The 16,378-nt window shown below is 42.4% G+C and overlaps 1 protein-coding gene across 1 annotated transcript; it reads right to left on the reverse strand.

The window, feature by feature from the left end:
* Positions 1 to 293: 293 nt before the first annotated feature.
* On the reverse strand, positions 294 to 9,381 carry ZIC5 (Zic family member 5). The gene is given in 4 exon segments (XM_084637859.1): positions 294 to 2,720; positions 7,947 to 9,234; positions 9,237 to 9,280; positions 9,283 to 9,381. Coding segments are annotated over 4 exon segments (1,782 nt in total). The 5' UTR covers positions 9,287 to 9,381; the 3' UTR covers positions 294 to 2,274.
* Positions 9,382 to 16,378: the final 6,997 nt, after the last annotated feature.

Below are 16,378 nucleotides of genomic sequence, written 5' to 3' on the forward strand. Positions count from 1 at the left end.
GATGGAAGGGCGTTTTTATTTAGGAGGCATCATGTGTCATAAAATGAACGGGCAAGTGTGTGACCTTATGTGTGGCATAGTACATAAAAATAGTTGTTTATCCCTCAGTTTCATATTTTAAAACCCCTGTAATGTAGTAATGTATAGTGCAATCTATTGTTGAAAATTTGTATAAATTAAACAATTCGTTATAAATCAGTAAGAAAATTATTTCTAACAAGATTATATTACATAAATTATCCTTAAAAAGTCCATACCTTACTTTATCATTTTCTATTTATTTGAACGGGCTTTGAACGTGAAAAAAGCAAATAAAATAAACTTTAAAAATTATTTTCTATTCAAGTTTTCTTGTTGCTTTTTAAGGAATGTCTGTATCTTTAAATTCACCATAACAATATGAAGACAACGTTTAAAGGCTTCCAGATTGACAGCACCATGCACTGTACTAATAATATAATATCTCTATAAACTATATATATCATCACCAACACACTGCACAGAAGACATGCAGGAAGAGCTTGTTTTCACATTACATTGTTCATTCAAGTAAGCTGAAAAATATAATGATTTTTTTAAACAAACCACGGAATCATAAACAACAATCTATCACCAAAATTAATAATATAATTCTTTGGTGTGTTCTGTACTCTTCCAGAAAAGGATGATGTCCGAAAATAAATTAATTCAACTGTACAAAATAATAGCAGTCAGATACAAGTTATTAACAATGACAAGACTACATCAACCAGTCACAGCACACAAAACAAATTTCTACAAACCCTGTGGGAGGGGAGGCTACCTGTTTATGTATTCAGGGTCTCTGAGGATAAATTAGTGCTCTTTAGTTTATTTGTATGATGTTTATGATGGACTAACATTTTGCATGGGAAATGTGTCGTACCAACCGCAAATAAATTGACTAAGAGTTATCGTCATAGTTCCCTGACCTTTTTCTTTAATAGCTTGACAGCTATGCCAAAGGTCATGCACTCATCAGTTTTGTTTTTTGTTGTTGGTTTTTTGTTTTGTTTTTTTTGCTCCAACTACAAACCTTTTAGATTTTAATATTTGTGACAATTGTTTTCCTCTTTTAATGTAACTGACCACGACACATGGTCATTTGAGGATTGCATGGGAGGGGGCAGAATTAATACAATCATGGTTTTAGATGTTGAAAAAAATAAAGCGTTTTCAAATGAGTATCCACAATGGTATAAAAGGAGATTGATCGGTCTAAAATATCTGCTTTCACAACAGTGTCACAGCTTCTCATACTTGAAGATTTTGAAGTAATAATGGCTCTGATGTCCAAAGCTCTTTTGACCTAACAACAAACTCTACTACACACATGGTCTGACATAGCAAGATGCAGGATCTTCTCTTTTAAACAAACTTTGCTAAAGGGGACTGAATTCACTTTTGAATTTTGTGTGCTATATTTAAAAAAAATCACACTATCACAGTTGTCAGATAGCAGCGGTTTTCTTTTATTCTCCATTTTAGTCTCAAGACTCATAACGGTACAAAATTGTGGAGAAATGTTAAGAGAAATGCTGCATCTTTTTTTTAAAAAAAAAAACACCATTTTCACATCGTATACAGCTAAGGGATAAGGAAACAAGCCTAGGTATAAAATATCAGATTTGGGTGAAACCTAAGGACTCAGAATAAAAAGCAAAAATTACAAAAGATCTGAACTGAAAGCGGGGGAAAAACACATTTTTTAATATGTAACCAGTCCACGATTTGTTGGAAATTCAGCAGGCAGTGGTGGTTTACAATTAAGAGGCCATTGCGGAATTGGGGCCTACTCAAGCTGTTAAGAAGCCCCCAGAATGATATCTAAAGTATTTAAGAGCCACTCCAGGAAATGGAGAGGCCCTGTCAGCTTGCAGGCTACATAATGAACACTCTTCCTCTCTCTCTTTTTGGAACTATTGCGTTGGCATTGGCAGTGTATAATCTTGATGAACTGATCTGTCCATTGAGTTCCCTTGGCATCTTCCCCATACCTGCAAACATGCAACTTGGTTCACTGAGATAGTCCAGCTTGGTATTTTCATTTATTATTTTTTATAAAAAGGTCCAAGTGTCTTAATTAAATTAGTTAAGTGTACAAACACCATAGGGTTTTATATACTGAATAAATAGTGGTGATTCAACATGATGGCAATTCTATGCCATCCATTTATTTCAAGCTTTGTGTCATTACAGTTCAGGAGAATGGTCCAAGTACTCCCAAGTTAGAAACTTCTTCTTGTTGTTTTTCTTCTAATGGATAGTTCTGGTATCAGAGTTTCTATAAGCCTCTTCATCTTCAGATCCAGACGATGTTACATTGCTGGAAGGTGTATGAAGGTTATTAGAAGCCCCACTGGCCTGACAGACGTACCACTCATTGAGGTTGGTGACCTGAGGGGAAAGATTGGCAGAGCGGCCCCTGGCTGAGTCCTGGGCAGGGGACAGGGGAGCACCTAGGGGGGTTCCTGCAGACTGATAACCGTGAGATCCAGGGGTAGGAGAAAGTGGTGGAGACTTGCAGTGTATCTTCATGTGTTTTCTTAAAGAGCTGGGATGCGTGTAAGATTTATCACAGCCTCTGACTTTGCAGTAATATGGCTTATCACTCGTGTGGACGTGGGAGTGTTTCTTTCTGTCACTGCTATTGGCAAACTTCCTGTCGCAGCCATCAAATTCGCATTTAAAAGGCTTCTCTCCTACAATTGAAAACATTCATAATTATCTTCTGGGGGAGAAATCCCAAATCTTGGTCATTTAAATTTCAGGTCAGAGCTATGGTTAGTTTAAAAACAAACAACAACAGCACTAAGTGGAACATTTCACAGCTCTTATAAAACACGGTCCCCATGGAAAAATTCACTGCAAATCGTTTCTGTGCTTGTCATGAGGAGACTCGTGATATGTCTGGGAAATAAGGTTATACCTGCCGGACAGTTCAAGCTGCACTGGTGTCAAATGAATAATATTTTGTAAACGGTGAAATGTTAACTATGATTTTCAAAAAGCCTCAGACAGCACCATAAAGTGTCTACTTTTTTCATGCACAAAATTCTCTTGCAAATGAAAAATTCAAATGATGCATACAACAAACAAAACTACCCCCATCAATACATTTATCATCTAGGAGTGGCTTTGTCTATAGACTGGCACATCTTGTCCTAATCCTTTCACAATGCTTTATAGTATGTGGAGAATCTTTCCTGTTTGGAAATACAAATAACACCTGTTTAAGCACATAACCATAACGTCGGATTTTTGCAGACCATACTTTAAATGTAGACCAATATCTATCAACCTTTATTCACAACCTGCACGTTAGTGAGAATAATATACTGTAATAGCAATAGACAGTAATAATGACAACCGTGGACTGCTATTACAGTATCTATTTACCTGAGGCTAATTTGTGTCTAAAAATCTATAGCAAATCTATTTTAATAGCTTTACGCATTGCTTAACAGTTAAAGTGGTTGTGAAAATCTGCCTCAGGCCTTTTTGTCTGGCATACCTTTAAGTTCCACCGGGTCCTGTAATACAATACTTTGGTTCATGTGTATTTTGTTACATATAGCTGTGCTCCAGATAAACTCTTTCCCATAGTTCTTGAATCAGGGATGTGTAAATGCCTATTATTGAGATAACAGGGAAAAATGTGCCATATCATTTTATTACAAATGGAATATAATTTAGAAGAGTAACTTTTTTTCTCCGTCATATTACAGGTGAATCTGATATCTCTAAAATGCATAACACCATTACTGCAAACATTTAGTTAAAACGCTGAAGTTTTATGCCATATTATTTCTAATGCATACTTTCATATGTATTTTGTTACACATTTTCAAAAATAACAATGTACTCTAGCCCCCGCAATGGAAGCACTTCGAGTTTTATTGGAGAAAACCTTGTTAGTCAGTACTTTGTGTATAATTATAGAATCTTACAATAAAATATGAATTGAAAACAAGCACACTTTTGATAGTCTTTTTGTTTTGTTTTGTTTTGTTTTTTTGCTAATGCTATGCAAACATTTCTTTCTATATTCTAATTCCAAATCAAGTTATTCAGTTTGAAATCGTTCCGATACATTTGCGCTTAGTCACAATTATCAGCAAATATCTAGCTCCACACAAAACAAACAGTACTATCTCTCTCCTACCCCAGAAATTATGTTGATTAAGAAAACCACGCTGGTACTTTTTAAATGCAGTCTTCGTCTACACATAAGCGCTCACACTTCCCACTGAAAAGGATCTCACAACATAGATGAAGTCACTTTATCTGTTCATTTTATCTGAAAAATAGCGAATCTATTGGAAAATTTCGCTACATCTGTATTGTTTTACAAAACTATTAGGGTTACATAGCCGACTGTAATGTGCATTCCGGAAATTCTTAAGAAAAGCTATTTGACAGATAAACTGATTTGTACTATTTGCATCAGACACAGAAATAGTTATTAAAAATTGGTTCCATCGGTGTTTCAAAAAAAGAAAATGGTTCTTTCAAGGACACCTAGATTGCCGTGATCAAATATATTTGGTGCTCTGACGGAGACTTTACGTCAGAGTTTAACCATTTGCAGATTGCTCCAGTTTAACACTGCTAGCTGAAAAGGATTTGAAGATACACAAGTGCATCTTTGCAAAGTTCTTTCTGTGCAAAAAACACAGTTGTGAAAACATTTGTTTATTTTTTTGCCAAAGAGTGATAATGCTAAACACTTTCCTGTTGAGGGGCCACCGTTTTTTTAATCCATATGTTCCATTAACATGATGAAGCAAACATCTTCGGGGATCAATAAAATATTTTGTTTGAGATAATGGATTAGTTACGCTTTACAGTGTTAAGCTATTAGACCGAAATAGTTTGGGATCATATTGTCCAGTGCAGCTTAAGAAGGGCGGGGGGGGGGGGAAACCAAATTATAGACATATTTCTCCTGTCTGGGGGCCTATAAGAAAAGCACAAAATCCACTAATAATGAAACATAAAAATACTGTGGTTATTTTAAACAATGACACTAAGAATGAATAATTTGTAAATCCTTAGAGCACTTTACATTGCTGAATTAGAGCTAAGTGGTAAAACACAAGGCTACGGTAATTATCTGATCTTTTCATTTGACTTTCAGATTTAGGTCTTTAAAACAGGTCAATATATCTTCTGTGCAGACATGTGTGTGCACGTTATGAGATGCTTCTGCCAAAGAGCGGCCTGGCCCGAGTGCCCTGAAAACCACCCCTTCCTCCTTCCCTGGGCCGGGCGTCAGCATGCTGGAGGGAAGATTTTCTTTCTCTGCTGCAGCCCAGAAGGGGCAGTTTGTCTGTTGCATCCTCCTTCTTCCGTTCCCGAAGGCTGCTGGTCTGCAATGGCCTCCCCGGTGGCTTCTGTGTATGTGTGTCAGTGTGTCTCTGATATCAGTATGTGTGTCAGTCTCTCTCTCTCTCTCTCTCTCTCTCTCTCTGTGCCACTGTTCGGTGCGAGCCAGTATCTGAGCTGCTCGCACGCGCTCTCTGTCTCCACGTCTCTGGGTGTGGGGCTCGGTATCTGTTTGTATCTCTGTGTGTGCTTTTAGGGTATATTTATTTATATCGATCTCTCCCTCTGTCTCTCTCCCAGTGTGCGTGTATGTGTATATTTATTTATATCGATCTCTGTGTGTCTTTGTATCTGTGTATATTTATGCACAGTTACGTGCCACTCGGTATCTATAGAGACCAGTCTCTCTGTGTATCTTTGTATTTACTTCTGCACGCGTGTGTGAGAGCTGCTACACCGCACCGTGTGCATCTCTGCGGACTGGAGTGCACAGAGATCAGTGATCGTGCGTGTTTCCCACTCTGCGGCTCCCTCCCTAAGTTTCTACAGCTGCATTTGGATGTCTCTCTGCTCTGCATTGGGGGCCACTATCCAGAGAAGCTGCAAGAGCCAAGGCCCAGCCGCCTCTATCTTCAAGCCATGGCCCGCTCCCCCATCCGCTGCGGACCGTCGGACAAGACAGAGAAGGGGCCTCATCCTTGGGCTCAACAGTTAAGGAGAGCGGACACCGAAAATCGCCCCTTGCTTTGTAAACAGGACGCCAGAGTGGGAATTAAACCCAGCGGAACCCAGCAGTTAACCGGTCCCGGTAGCAGCGAAGGGGTTCAAGTCCCCAAACTCGATGTTTCCAGCGGCGTTGTATTTTGTGCACTGTCGACCGTTACTCTCGGGGCTCCCACCCGGGGGAAGTTGAGAGCAGCCGTAGGAAAGGGAATGCGCTTCCCGAGTCATAAATCTGAGCGCCCTTTTAATTGCAAAAGGGGAAACGTGCTCTGTGGGCCGCCCTTTGTTGTTGTTTAGGGTTTCTTTTTACAAAGATAAATGAATAAGCCTGCTCCGCTCTCTCTCCCTGCCTCCCCAACCGCACTCCAACCTTCTGCTCACTGCACTGGAAATATGAGAAGGCTCCCGAGCTGCAAATCATATTTTTAGAATTTGGCACCATTCTCTTTTAACATGCAGGGGCCATCCCCACCGGCTTGCACTGTGACAGGGACAAGGAGCTAGTGGGGTGCTGTAAGTGTCGGGTTTAAGTTTTGTTTTCCAAATCATCGCGACAGATGGATACAGATACATTACAAAAACATGGTAGGGAAACAAGGATTCTCGGAAATGCCTCCAGCATTTCACTCGGGCCGCAATGCCATTAACAAAAAGCTGTCAGCCTGCCTGCAGGAGCAATCCTTCCTGGCTCGGAACTGAACTGCCAGGGCAGGGAGGGCTAGCTGTCCTCATCTCTCTGCGCATACATCTGGGCTTCTGCCTGACATATTCTGTAGATAAAATCTATAATCCTTTCAGCCATGGGCCATTTGGCTTTACATTGAAACAACACGTTGCACGTTGTCCGCTTTTCTCTTTGCAGCAACACACAATAAATCAAGAAAGCAATTATGTAAACTCCATTTCCTTAACTATCCTCCAAGGAATAATATTTGTCTACAACTATCAATCCCAACTTCGTTCATTTTCCTCGGAGGTTTGTTTTTTTTTAACCTAAACCAAAATGTCTATATGTAAACCAACACAAGTCCCATAAACAAAACCCTAGTGAGGGACCCAGTCTGACTGGGCATTTCCTTACAAGTGAAGGCTGTCCGTTTCTCCATGTTTAGCTTAGGCGTCTTCTTAAAATCACAACTTGCGCTGTGAAGAAATGAAGGCTGCTTTGAAGTTTCCTCCTCAAAACTACAATAAGAAACTTCCTTACACACACACACACACACACAAAACTAAACTGCACCAAATGTTACTCATCTTGGAACCTTCAAACGATCAGCATTTAACCAGTGAAACTCCCTATAGTCAAGTCTTTTTCACCGCTCCTAGCAAACACGTTGGCTTAATTTAAAGAGGAACTGCGCTCCCCCTGAACCCCCAGCCCCCACTTCAAATGAAACTCTGTCTGGGACAACCCACCCATGTGTCCTTCGGTTGAAACCCTGCCTGGGACAAGCCCCCCTCCTCCCTCCAGAAGCGCAGAAGCGGAAACACCCCCCCGGTATTTTCGGGTGGGGTGGGGTTTGGTCTGCAGTGGGAGACCCCCTCTCCCCATATTCCACGCGGGGCCTGGCTAGACTGGCCTTGGTCTTCACCTCCTCCTTCCGGGCCTGCTGTTTCCCAGGCCCTGCCTAATTTCCTAGCTGTAGGTGTTTATCGGCTTAAACCTTTTGCTGCGTGTCTAGGGTTTGGCTGTGCGGTTGTGTGTGTGTGCGCGAGAGAGACAGTGTGTGTGTGTGTCTCTGTGTGTGTGTGTGTGTGAACGTGCCCTGGGTGCTCCTGAATTACTTATTCATGAAAAAAGTCACATGTTTGAATGGCCCTGTGATGAGAGGAGGAAAAGAAAACAACCCCACCGAAGGAGCGGGGGAAATACCCACCTGTATGAGTGCGCTTGTGAATCTTGAGGTTCTCGGAGCGGGCGAAGACCTTGCCGCAGCCCGGGAAGGGGCAGGGGAAGGGCTTCTCCCCGGTGTGCACGCGGATGTGGTTGATCAGTTTGTACTTGGCCTTGAAAGGTTTCCCTTCCCGGGGACACTCCTCCCAGTAGCACACGTGGCTGCTCTGCTCCGGCCCGCCGACGTGCTCCACGGTGACATGGTTCACCAGCTCGTGCATGGTGCTGAAAGTTTTCGAGCAGGGCTTCCCGGCGGCGCTGGGCGGCGGCGGCGGCGGCGGCGGCTGCGGCGGCTCCTGCTCCAGCCACTTGCAGATGAGCTCCTGCTTGATGGGCTGCCGCATGTACCGGAGGAAGGCCGCCGCCGCCGCCCCCGGGTGGTGGTGGTGGGGGGCCGGGTGGTGGCCGTGGCTGGCCGCCGCCAGGCTGACGTTCAAGCCCAGGGAGCCGTAGCCGTGCAGCGAGGAGGCGGCCCCGTAGGGCTCGGCCCGGCCGTACAGCTCCGCGGCCGCCAGCCCCAGGCGCATCTGGCCGTTCAGCGGGTGGTGCCCGCCGGGGGCCGGCTGCTCGTGCAGCGCCGGGAAGACCGGGTGGGCCGCGGCCCCGTCCGACGGGCCGTAGGTGCCGGCGGCGGAGATGAACACGCCGTGGTGGGGGTGCGGGTGGGGGGAGCTGGCCGCGGGGTGCGGCTCCCCCAGCGCCCCGTGCATGGCCGCGCCGGGCAGCTCCCTCCGCAGGATGAAGTCCCTGGCGCTGCTGGTGCCGGCGCTGCTGGCGGCGTAGCCCGGGTGGGGAGCCGGGGGAGCCGCGCCGGCCGGGTAGCTGCTGACCGCGGCGGCGGCGGCGGCGCTCTGGGCCGCCGGCGAGGCAAAGGCGGCCGCTGTCTGCGCCTCGGGATGCGCCGCGAGAGGCTGCGCGGGGCTGAGTTTGAGGACGCTCGCTTGGGCCATGTGCTCGGGTCCGAATGGCGTGAGGGCCACGCCGGGGTCACTCCCCATCTCCCCAGGGTGGAGGTGAGCGGCGGGGTGGGAGTGGACGTGGTGGCTCCCCAGCCCCGGGAAGCCTGTCATGGTCTGATGAGGATGGGGCTGAGCCGCTGCCAAATCCGCTAATCTCAGTGTCGGGTTCCTCTTGCTCAAAGGGGGCTCCATAACTACACAATCCAGCCCATCTACACTCACTGTTGTTATTTTTTTCCCTCTGCCCGCCTTCAAAAACATGTATATATTAAGCGGCTCTTTAACTTCTTTTGTCTCCGCTCCTAACTCCGCTTATTCCTTTCCCCACTCTGTCCTCCAGCGATTGGCAGAGCGCTCACCACATTTGAGCGGCACAGCGGGAACTAGAGTTTGGAAATGGCGCTGGTGGGATTGGAGGGAGCCGAGTGATTGGCAGAGGCCAGGGCAGCGCGATTGGCTCCCTTTCAGGCCGGCTGCTCAGCGGGAACCCGCCCTCACGCGCTCTCCCCCTCCGGTGGCTTTCCCAAAGTTGGGCGGGCCGAAAGTTCGCGCTGAACCTGTGAGTGCCAGCCGGCGTGCCAAAGCCAAGCGTCTCACGCCGGCTGCTCGCCTTGTAGAAATAAGGCCCTGGGATCAAACACGCTCTCACACACACTTGCTCAATCACGGGACACTGGGCTTCCCAGCCATTCTGGGAAAGAGATTTTACAACTTACACACACACACACACACCCCCTTACGGCTCATTCGGCTCCCTCAGCAATGTGCTTCTGTGTTTATTTTCAGGCTGCAGGCGTTTGTACTCGTGGGTTCTTCTGTTCAGCACAACGCTGCCAATTGGAACGGCGATTCGGGCAACTGTTTAAAGAAGCCAAGCCATTCGTTGAATAGGAGATTGTTAAATTCCGGGGAAATAATGTCTTGGTGCAGCACTGGAAGACAAAACCTCCACTCTAAGTACCGATTACAGAATAAAGCACAGTATTTAAGACATTAACTGCAGAAGCGGCACATATTAAAACTGTAATTTCTTTCAATAAAAATAAAATAAAAGGCATCTTGCACATGGTAGAAGCGAGTTTCGGAAGGGTCTGCTCAACGTGTATTCTCGAGCTTTATACAGAGATATAGAACACTTACTATTCACCATCAGGCAACATAACTGCGCGGTACATCTCTCAGATAACGTGGCTGGAAAGATACAAGCGGATCTGAGACTCTTTTCACTTACACATGGCTCTGCAGAGAAACCACAATCAGCATATTGTCTAGAAAACGCTAGATCGGTCCCTTCATGTCTCACCATTTCAGTAAAACTCCCAAATACATGAAGAGTCGATGAAAAAACAGCCGATAAAGTCAACAGATAATAAAATAATATGTCTTAGTTTTTCCTCTAGGGCGTTAAAAGTTTGATAGAATGGATAAATTACATGATGCTTGTTCTTAAAATTTAAAAGCCTCAGACCTTCTGAACGTTGTGCTGTATACAATCTGTGAAACCTTCCAAAGGGAAGCTATTAACTGGTTGTTCTTATCGATTTTTATAAACAGGTGCACAACAGTCGAAGAAGATATTGAAAGTTTCCTTTAGGTTGAAACGTTGTGGTTGTGTTAATCAGATGGCTTTTTTACGTAATTTGGCCGAGATTTTAAACATTTTTATAGTGGTCCTGGAAAGTGAAGCGAAGTTGAGACATATTCGCTGCTAGGCTATCTGTTAACTTTTTCTTAATAAATTATAAAGTGAAAAGACTATCCTTTGAACACGAAAGGTTGATGTCCCTATTTTGGTGTGCTACAAGGAAAGCTGTGCTGAATTCTTCTGCAAACCAAATAAAATTAAGAAGTTACTGTCTTCTAAAGCAGAGAGATATAAAATAGCAAGAACTAGCGTGACTGTGATACTCGGTGCTAAACTTGGCGTACATTCTGTACTCAGTGTAATTTGCTTTCTTTAGTGACCTGTACCTGCGGAAGCTAAGCGCAATGAAGCGGTCATTAGATACAGAAATCAAATAAACGAAAACATTGCACGTAACCTTCAGTTTTCTGTACATGTACAAGTAAGAAACTCTCCTTTTTAACGTTATGAGAGAAAACTTTGAACTGGGGATCACATGAGAACTGTCATCTTAGTTCAGAGTATCCCTATCTAACCAGTGCTACTGACAAAAGTGTTCTCGATGAGGTAATCATTCGGGTTATGTTGCTTGTCTATTTTTCGCACATGTTTAAGAAAAGCCTGTGGTGATTCTGCGATTCCTGCTTGAGGGTGGGCAAGGGGAGCGCAATTTGGACCATAATCACTTCAGAAACACAAGGGTTCACTTTACATTTCACTACATCAGACTGGCGCTTGCACTGTATTGCAGCTTTGTTTCACTCAGGAATACCTGCAAAAAGCGTTTGTAACCTGCCCCAAAAACGAGCTTCAGCACTTGCCTGAAGATCTTTCGGGATTTTAGTCAGGTTAGAAGAAAAGAACAAAAATAAACAACCCCTCGCTTTTAAAATGGGCTACTTGGTGTTTTTACTATGCAGTAAAACCTTTTCTCTTCAAAATAGCTTTTCACAAAAATTCTAAGCACTTTGTTTTATTGAATTACTGAGATTTAATGGTTTAATGGGCGAATGCATGGAGGAGAAGCGGCAAACGTGAATAATGGTATCGCAACTATGCGGTATCTTGTACACGCCTCCTTGTACAACTCTTGTTAAACACAGCATGATATGTATCTGTCATCGATTTAATATGTCTTAATTCAAATATATCTCCCTGATCAATTTCATTTTACGGGGACTGTAAAATAAAGAAAATATTTTATGGTTAAACAATCGTCAGAAAAACGCCGATAGACAAGAAAGACGTTTAAATGATCATATGAAAATTCTCTGAGTCAATCTCTGAGTAAACATAAACCATGGAAGATGTAGGCGACTGCTCAGGTACTTTGATTTTGGACGCAGGAACTGAAAAAAATAAAAATAATTAATTACCATCCAGGACGACGCACATGATTTCATACGAGGCCTAAATTGTCCTCAAGATACATATTGTGCTATATTTATCTATATGTGTGTGAGTACACAGAAAATCACGAAGACACAGCATGTTGGTGGGTATACACATATCCATACACACGCACAGCTCCATCTCCAGAAAGTTTTAGAAACCCAAAAGGCCCTTTAAACTCTGGTGAACAGGTGAATCACTAGTCCAGTACAAATATTACAAATAAACGTTCAGATGGCAATTTATAAAAGTCATAATGAACTCTATTAGGCCTTGAAGCATTTTTAAAGACTCCACTTCAAAACATATCACTACCTTGGCTTTTTTAATGTTTCCTTTAATTTTTTTGTTTATCGTTGCATTATGTAAATATATGCTAATGAGCACGAGCACCATTTATAAACGATCGCCTTTAGCGCACATCTTATTGATATTTAGGGAAAAGAGAGCAATATTTTATAACATATAAACCTTCTGGGGAACACTTAACATTAAAGCTTTTCTCAACAAGTCCTTAAAACCTGTTAGTAGACCAAAACCAAAGTAGATTACCCCTTCCTCCTCCCCCCCAAATTGGATTACTTTTTAGCAAAACAGTCAACAAGATACCCCAAAACTTTCCTCAGCGCCAGATTTGCTTAAACCGCTGCAAGTTTTATACACATGCGGTGGTGTGTCTGTCAGGGCGGCCCCACGTTCCTATAAGGTGCTCCCCCGCTCCATTACCTCGCGCCTTGTAAGGCTGTATTCACAGAGACGCCAGCATAACGCTTGATTGCACGCCCTTAGTTATTGAACAGATACAAGTTTCTTTCCGATGGATGTAGGTAATTAATAAACGATAAAGGAAGTGAACAGGACGGCTTCCTGGCAGCTTTGCTTTGTTTGTAGTTTTGTTCTTGATCTAAGGGAAAAGACGTTCAGAATGGAAAATCCACGTTTATTGCAACGCAAATCCCCCGATCGTCAGTCAGGCGTGCTTTATGCCAGGTTTATTTTCTGACAGGCAAGATATTGAAAATGCGACAGAATGTATCTGCGAGGGGAGACTAAGATTGGAAATGGTTTCAAGTATTAATTCCATGGTAGATTCTTCACACTAATAATGGTGGAGTCCTCAGAGTTCAAGGCTGATGCACCAATGGTTTCAAAACTCTTATCAGAAAACGTGTGTGTGCAGAAAGAGTCACAGCCCCATTATGGGTGAAGTATATGGGTAATCATTAGTTGAGACCAACAGAACAAGTGGAAAGAACCCTGACAAGCACATATGTGGCAATAAACGGAAAGTATTTGTTGACATGAAGATTATCCATGCGCTCACACATGCCTTGTTTCACACCCCATCACTTCCCCGAAATTCAGATAGCAGACTAAAAGAAGCCAAGGTATGATTTGTTTGTACATTATACCTACGATTACACATTTATACATGACAGGCCCTTCTGCTTCTTTCAGAACAGGATTCCCTTTACACACGCCTTTTTATTATTAAATGTTGTATTGGTTGGTATTGCAAGGTCGTGAAAATGCGATCAAACTGATTGCTCGCTGGTGCTACAGAATGGATGTATATGTGGAATGCACAGTACAGTCAGTCATTGAAAGGACTCTGTTAGCAATGATTTCTGGAAGTACGACTTCTTTGGTTACCACAAAAGAGTGAGGAACATGGAGGATTTACTTTTGGTCACACTGCCGTGCGAGGGTTTAAAATTAAACGTCATATGTTCTTGCAATAAATACATGGTAGTGAAATGACCTAAAGGTAAAAAAGCAGCAGACTTTGGGATTCTAGATTTTTCCCCCTGCTGCAGTGCTCAACTGGATATAGTTTACACATGCTGTGTCTCTTTTAAACTTCAGCTGTTAACAATAAACGCCAACTTTCCATAGCCTCTTTTTCATATATCCAACTGAAGGTAGAAGTCATCATTATGGTACAATACAAATTGAGTGTATTTAATTGACTAGTATCCACTTAGTCCTAAATGCTTTTGTGATAAAGGATTGATGATATTCTTTGAAAAATCGAGAGAATTTATAATATAAACATATTGTGAATGAACTACAATGATATTTTTAAAATAAATTTTTATATGGCAACAAAACTTGAAAAGCAATCATTTTCAATACACTACCAGTTAGTAAAAGCATGTAATAGTTCTAATAGTCTGATTTATTCCCTAAGACTTTTTTTTAAAATAGTAAATCGTGTTTTACATGGCACAGTGTCTATTAAATTTAGTCAAAAATTTGGCGTATTTTTCTCTATATCTGAACGTCAACGTTTGAAGAAGCTGTTGAGATAAATCAAATGGTGACATTTTGACGGCTTTACTTGTATAAGCAATATGGTTACCATATGGCATTGTTATTTATGAATGACAGCATAAATTGTATTACAAAGTCTATCGCAATAACAGTGCAGTTTATTGGAAAGCTGCTCTGCTGTCACTAGCATTTATAAGGCAACCTCCATGTGAAAAAGGTATGTCAGTCAAATTACACATTCATGTTTAACGTCTTGCTTTTAGTGTTTTTGGTGTTTTTATTTTTACTGTTACAAAAATACTCCTAGTCTGGTCGGGAATTCAGAGTGTCTCCTGTGACAAAATAAATCTTCAGTGTGATTCAGTAGCACAATAACAACTGTAAAAATATTGTCCAAGTATTCGCTGTTCCTTGGCCGATTCTTCATTCCTAAAAAAAAATCCACTGTACTCTGCATCACTAAATCACTGGCAAATTCATTTTTATATAGGAACTTTTTTATAAGTACAACTGAGAGAACAATAAATTTTAATGGTATGAAAGAAAGGTGCTCCTTTGTAGGTTCCCTGTACGTTGTAGTGGGTTTTAAGAAATGGCATTTAAAAGTTACAACTTTGGCTGAGATTTTCATTATTTCCCTTTTCTTTTACATTACACTTCTATTAAACTCTGACAAAGAACTTTTGTTCCAAAGTGTGTTTTACAGAGGGAGGCTACAACACAACACATGTGGTCTTCACGGGTCATAGGTCGAACGGCCTAGAAGTGGCTAAGATCGGCAAAATCAAAGGTAACCTGCAACTTAATATCCTGTTGATGATCTTGTTGAATTTATGAGTGTCTGTGATACAGACAACGGTGCAAGTGATTCTGTTAAATTGCTCTGTTCTTTTCAGGTTAAACAGAGCATCATTCCCCTCTCTACACTCCTTCTCTTCCCTCCATACGGAAACAAAACTTGGATTTTATACTGAATTTTGCTCATTTTATCTCTATTTTAAATCACTAATTCCATTTTTCTTAACCCTAGTATATATGCATTTAAATAGACGGTACATGCACGCCTTTAAATTGATCTTCACACAACCACACATTCGATGCACATGTCCAGATCAACTTTTATAATACAACTTTTATAATACAACTACTTCCCAGCATAGACAGCAATCTAGTGTGTGTGTGGGGGGGGGGGGGAAATCTAGCGGAGTTTAAGTTCTAATACTCAACTGTCCTCTTTAACCTTGGTACCTAGGAAGAGAAGATTATAAAAGACGAAGACAATACACAAAGTTAGGAAAAATCCCTTGCTCTCACACCCTATCTGCATAAGCAATCGGTAATAGTAAGAGCAGTGCAGTTTTAAAGAGAAATACGTAAAACTTACAAAGAGGGAAACGTGAAGCGGCTGTTTGTTCTGCGGGTCTGACACCATTGCTCTGCGGGCACCTCCGCAAACCTGTTGAAAAACTTATTTAACTGAAACAGTTTAGAAGGGAGTTTGACTGGCCGCTGTCTTCCCCCTAAGAATGAGCTTAAGTCTGCATTTCTGGCAATGGCCCTGAAAGCGATTGCAGGGGTTTTTCCCTCTCTCTCTCTCTCTTTCTCTTTTTCCCTTTTCACCCTATGACATGGGGGAAAGGGGTTTTGCGGTTCGTAGAGAAATAAAGCACTTCTCAGAGGGGACGGCGACATGACTTTGAACTTGGATCAGCTCCTGTGTTTCCTGCAGAGACTGTAGAACTGGAGCCCTGAAAGAATAGCAAAGAGAGTCCAGCCTGCGGGGTCTCCGGCTGGAATTAACGAATTCTCCCCAAACTGTCCCAATGCAGCCGTCTGAAGCCGCAGAGTCAGCATACAGCAGCAGGGTGATCTGGGAATGGGAAAGAAAGAAAGAAAGAAAGAAAGAAAGAAAGAAAGAAAGAAAGAAAGAAAGAAAGAAAGAAAGAAAGAAAGAAAGAAAGAAAGAAAGAAAAGTAGGCATTTGGATATGTTAACGTTATTTTTCTATGCAACATGTTTAACACAATATTTTTTCTTGGACATTTTTGGGGGCTCTTCCTTTCTGAGATGCAGAATCTTCCTTTAAACTCTTCTGCTGAAAAGTGGTCTAAATAAGTAAGCATATGTGGCTATCAGTGTTTATGATTATTTGGTTTTCCGGAGGCA

Source organism: Lepidochelys olivacea (assembly GCF_965140295.1).
Source record: "Lepidochelys olivacea isolate rLepOli2 genome assembly, chromosome: 1".
Classification (NCBI taxonomy): domain Eukaryota; kingdom Metazoa; phylum Chordata; order Testudines; family Cheloniidae; genus Lepidochelys; species Lepidochelys olivacea.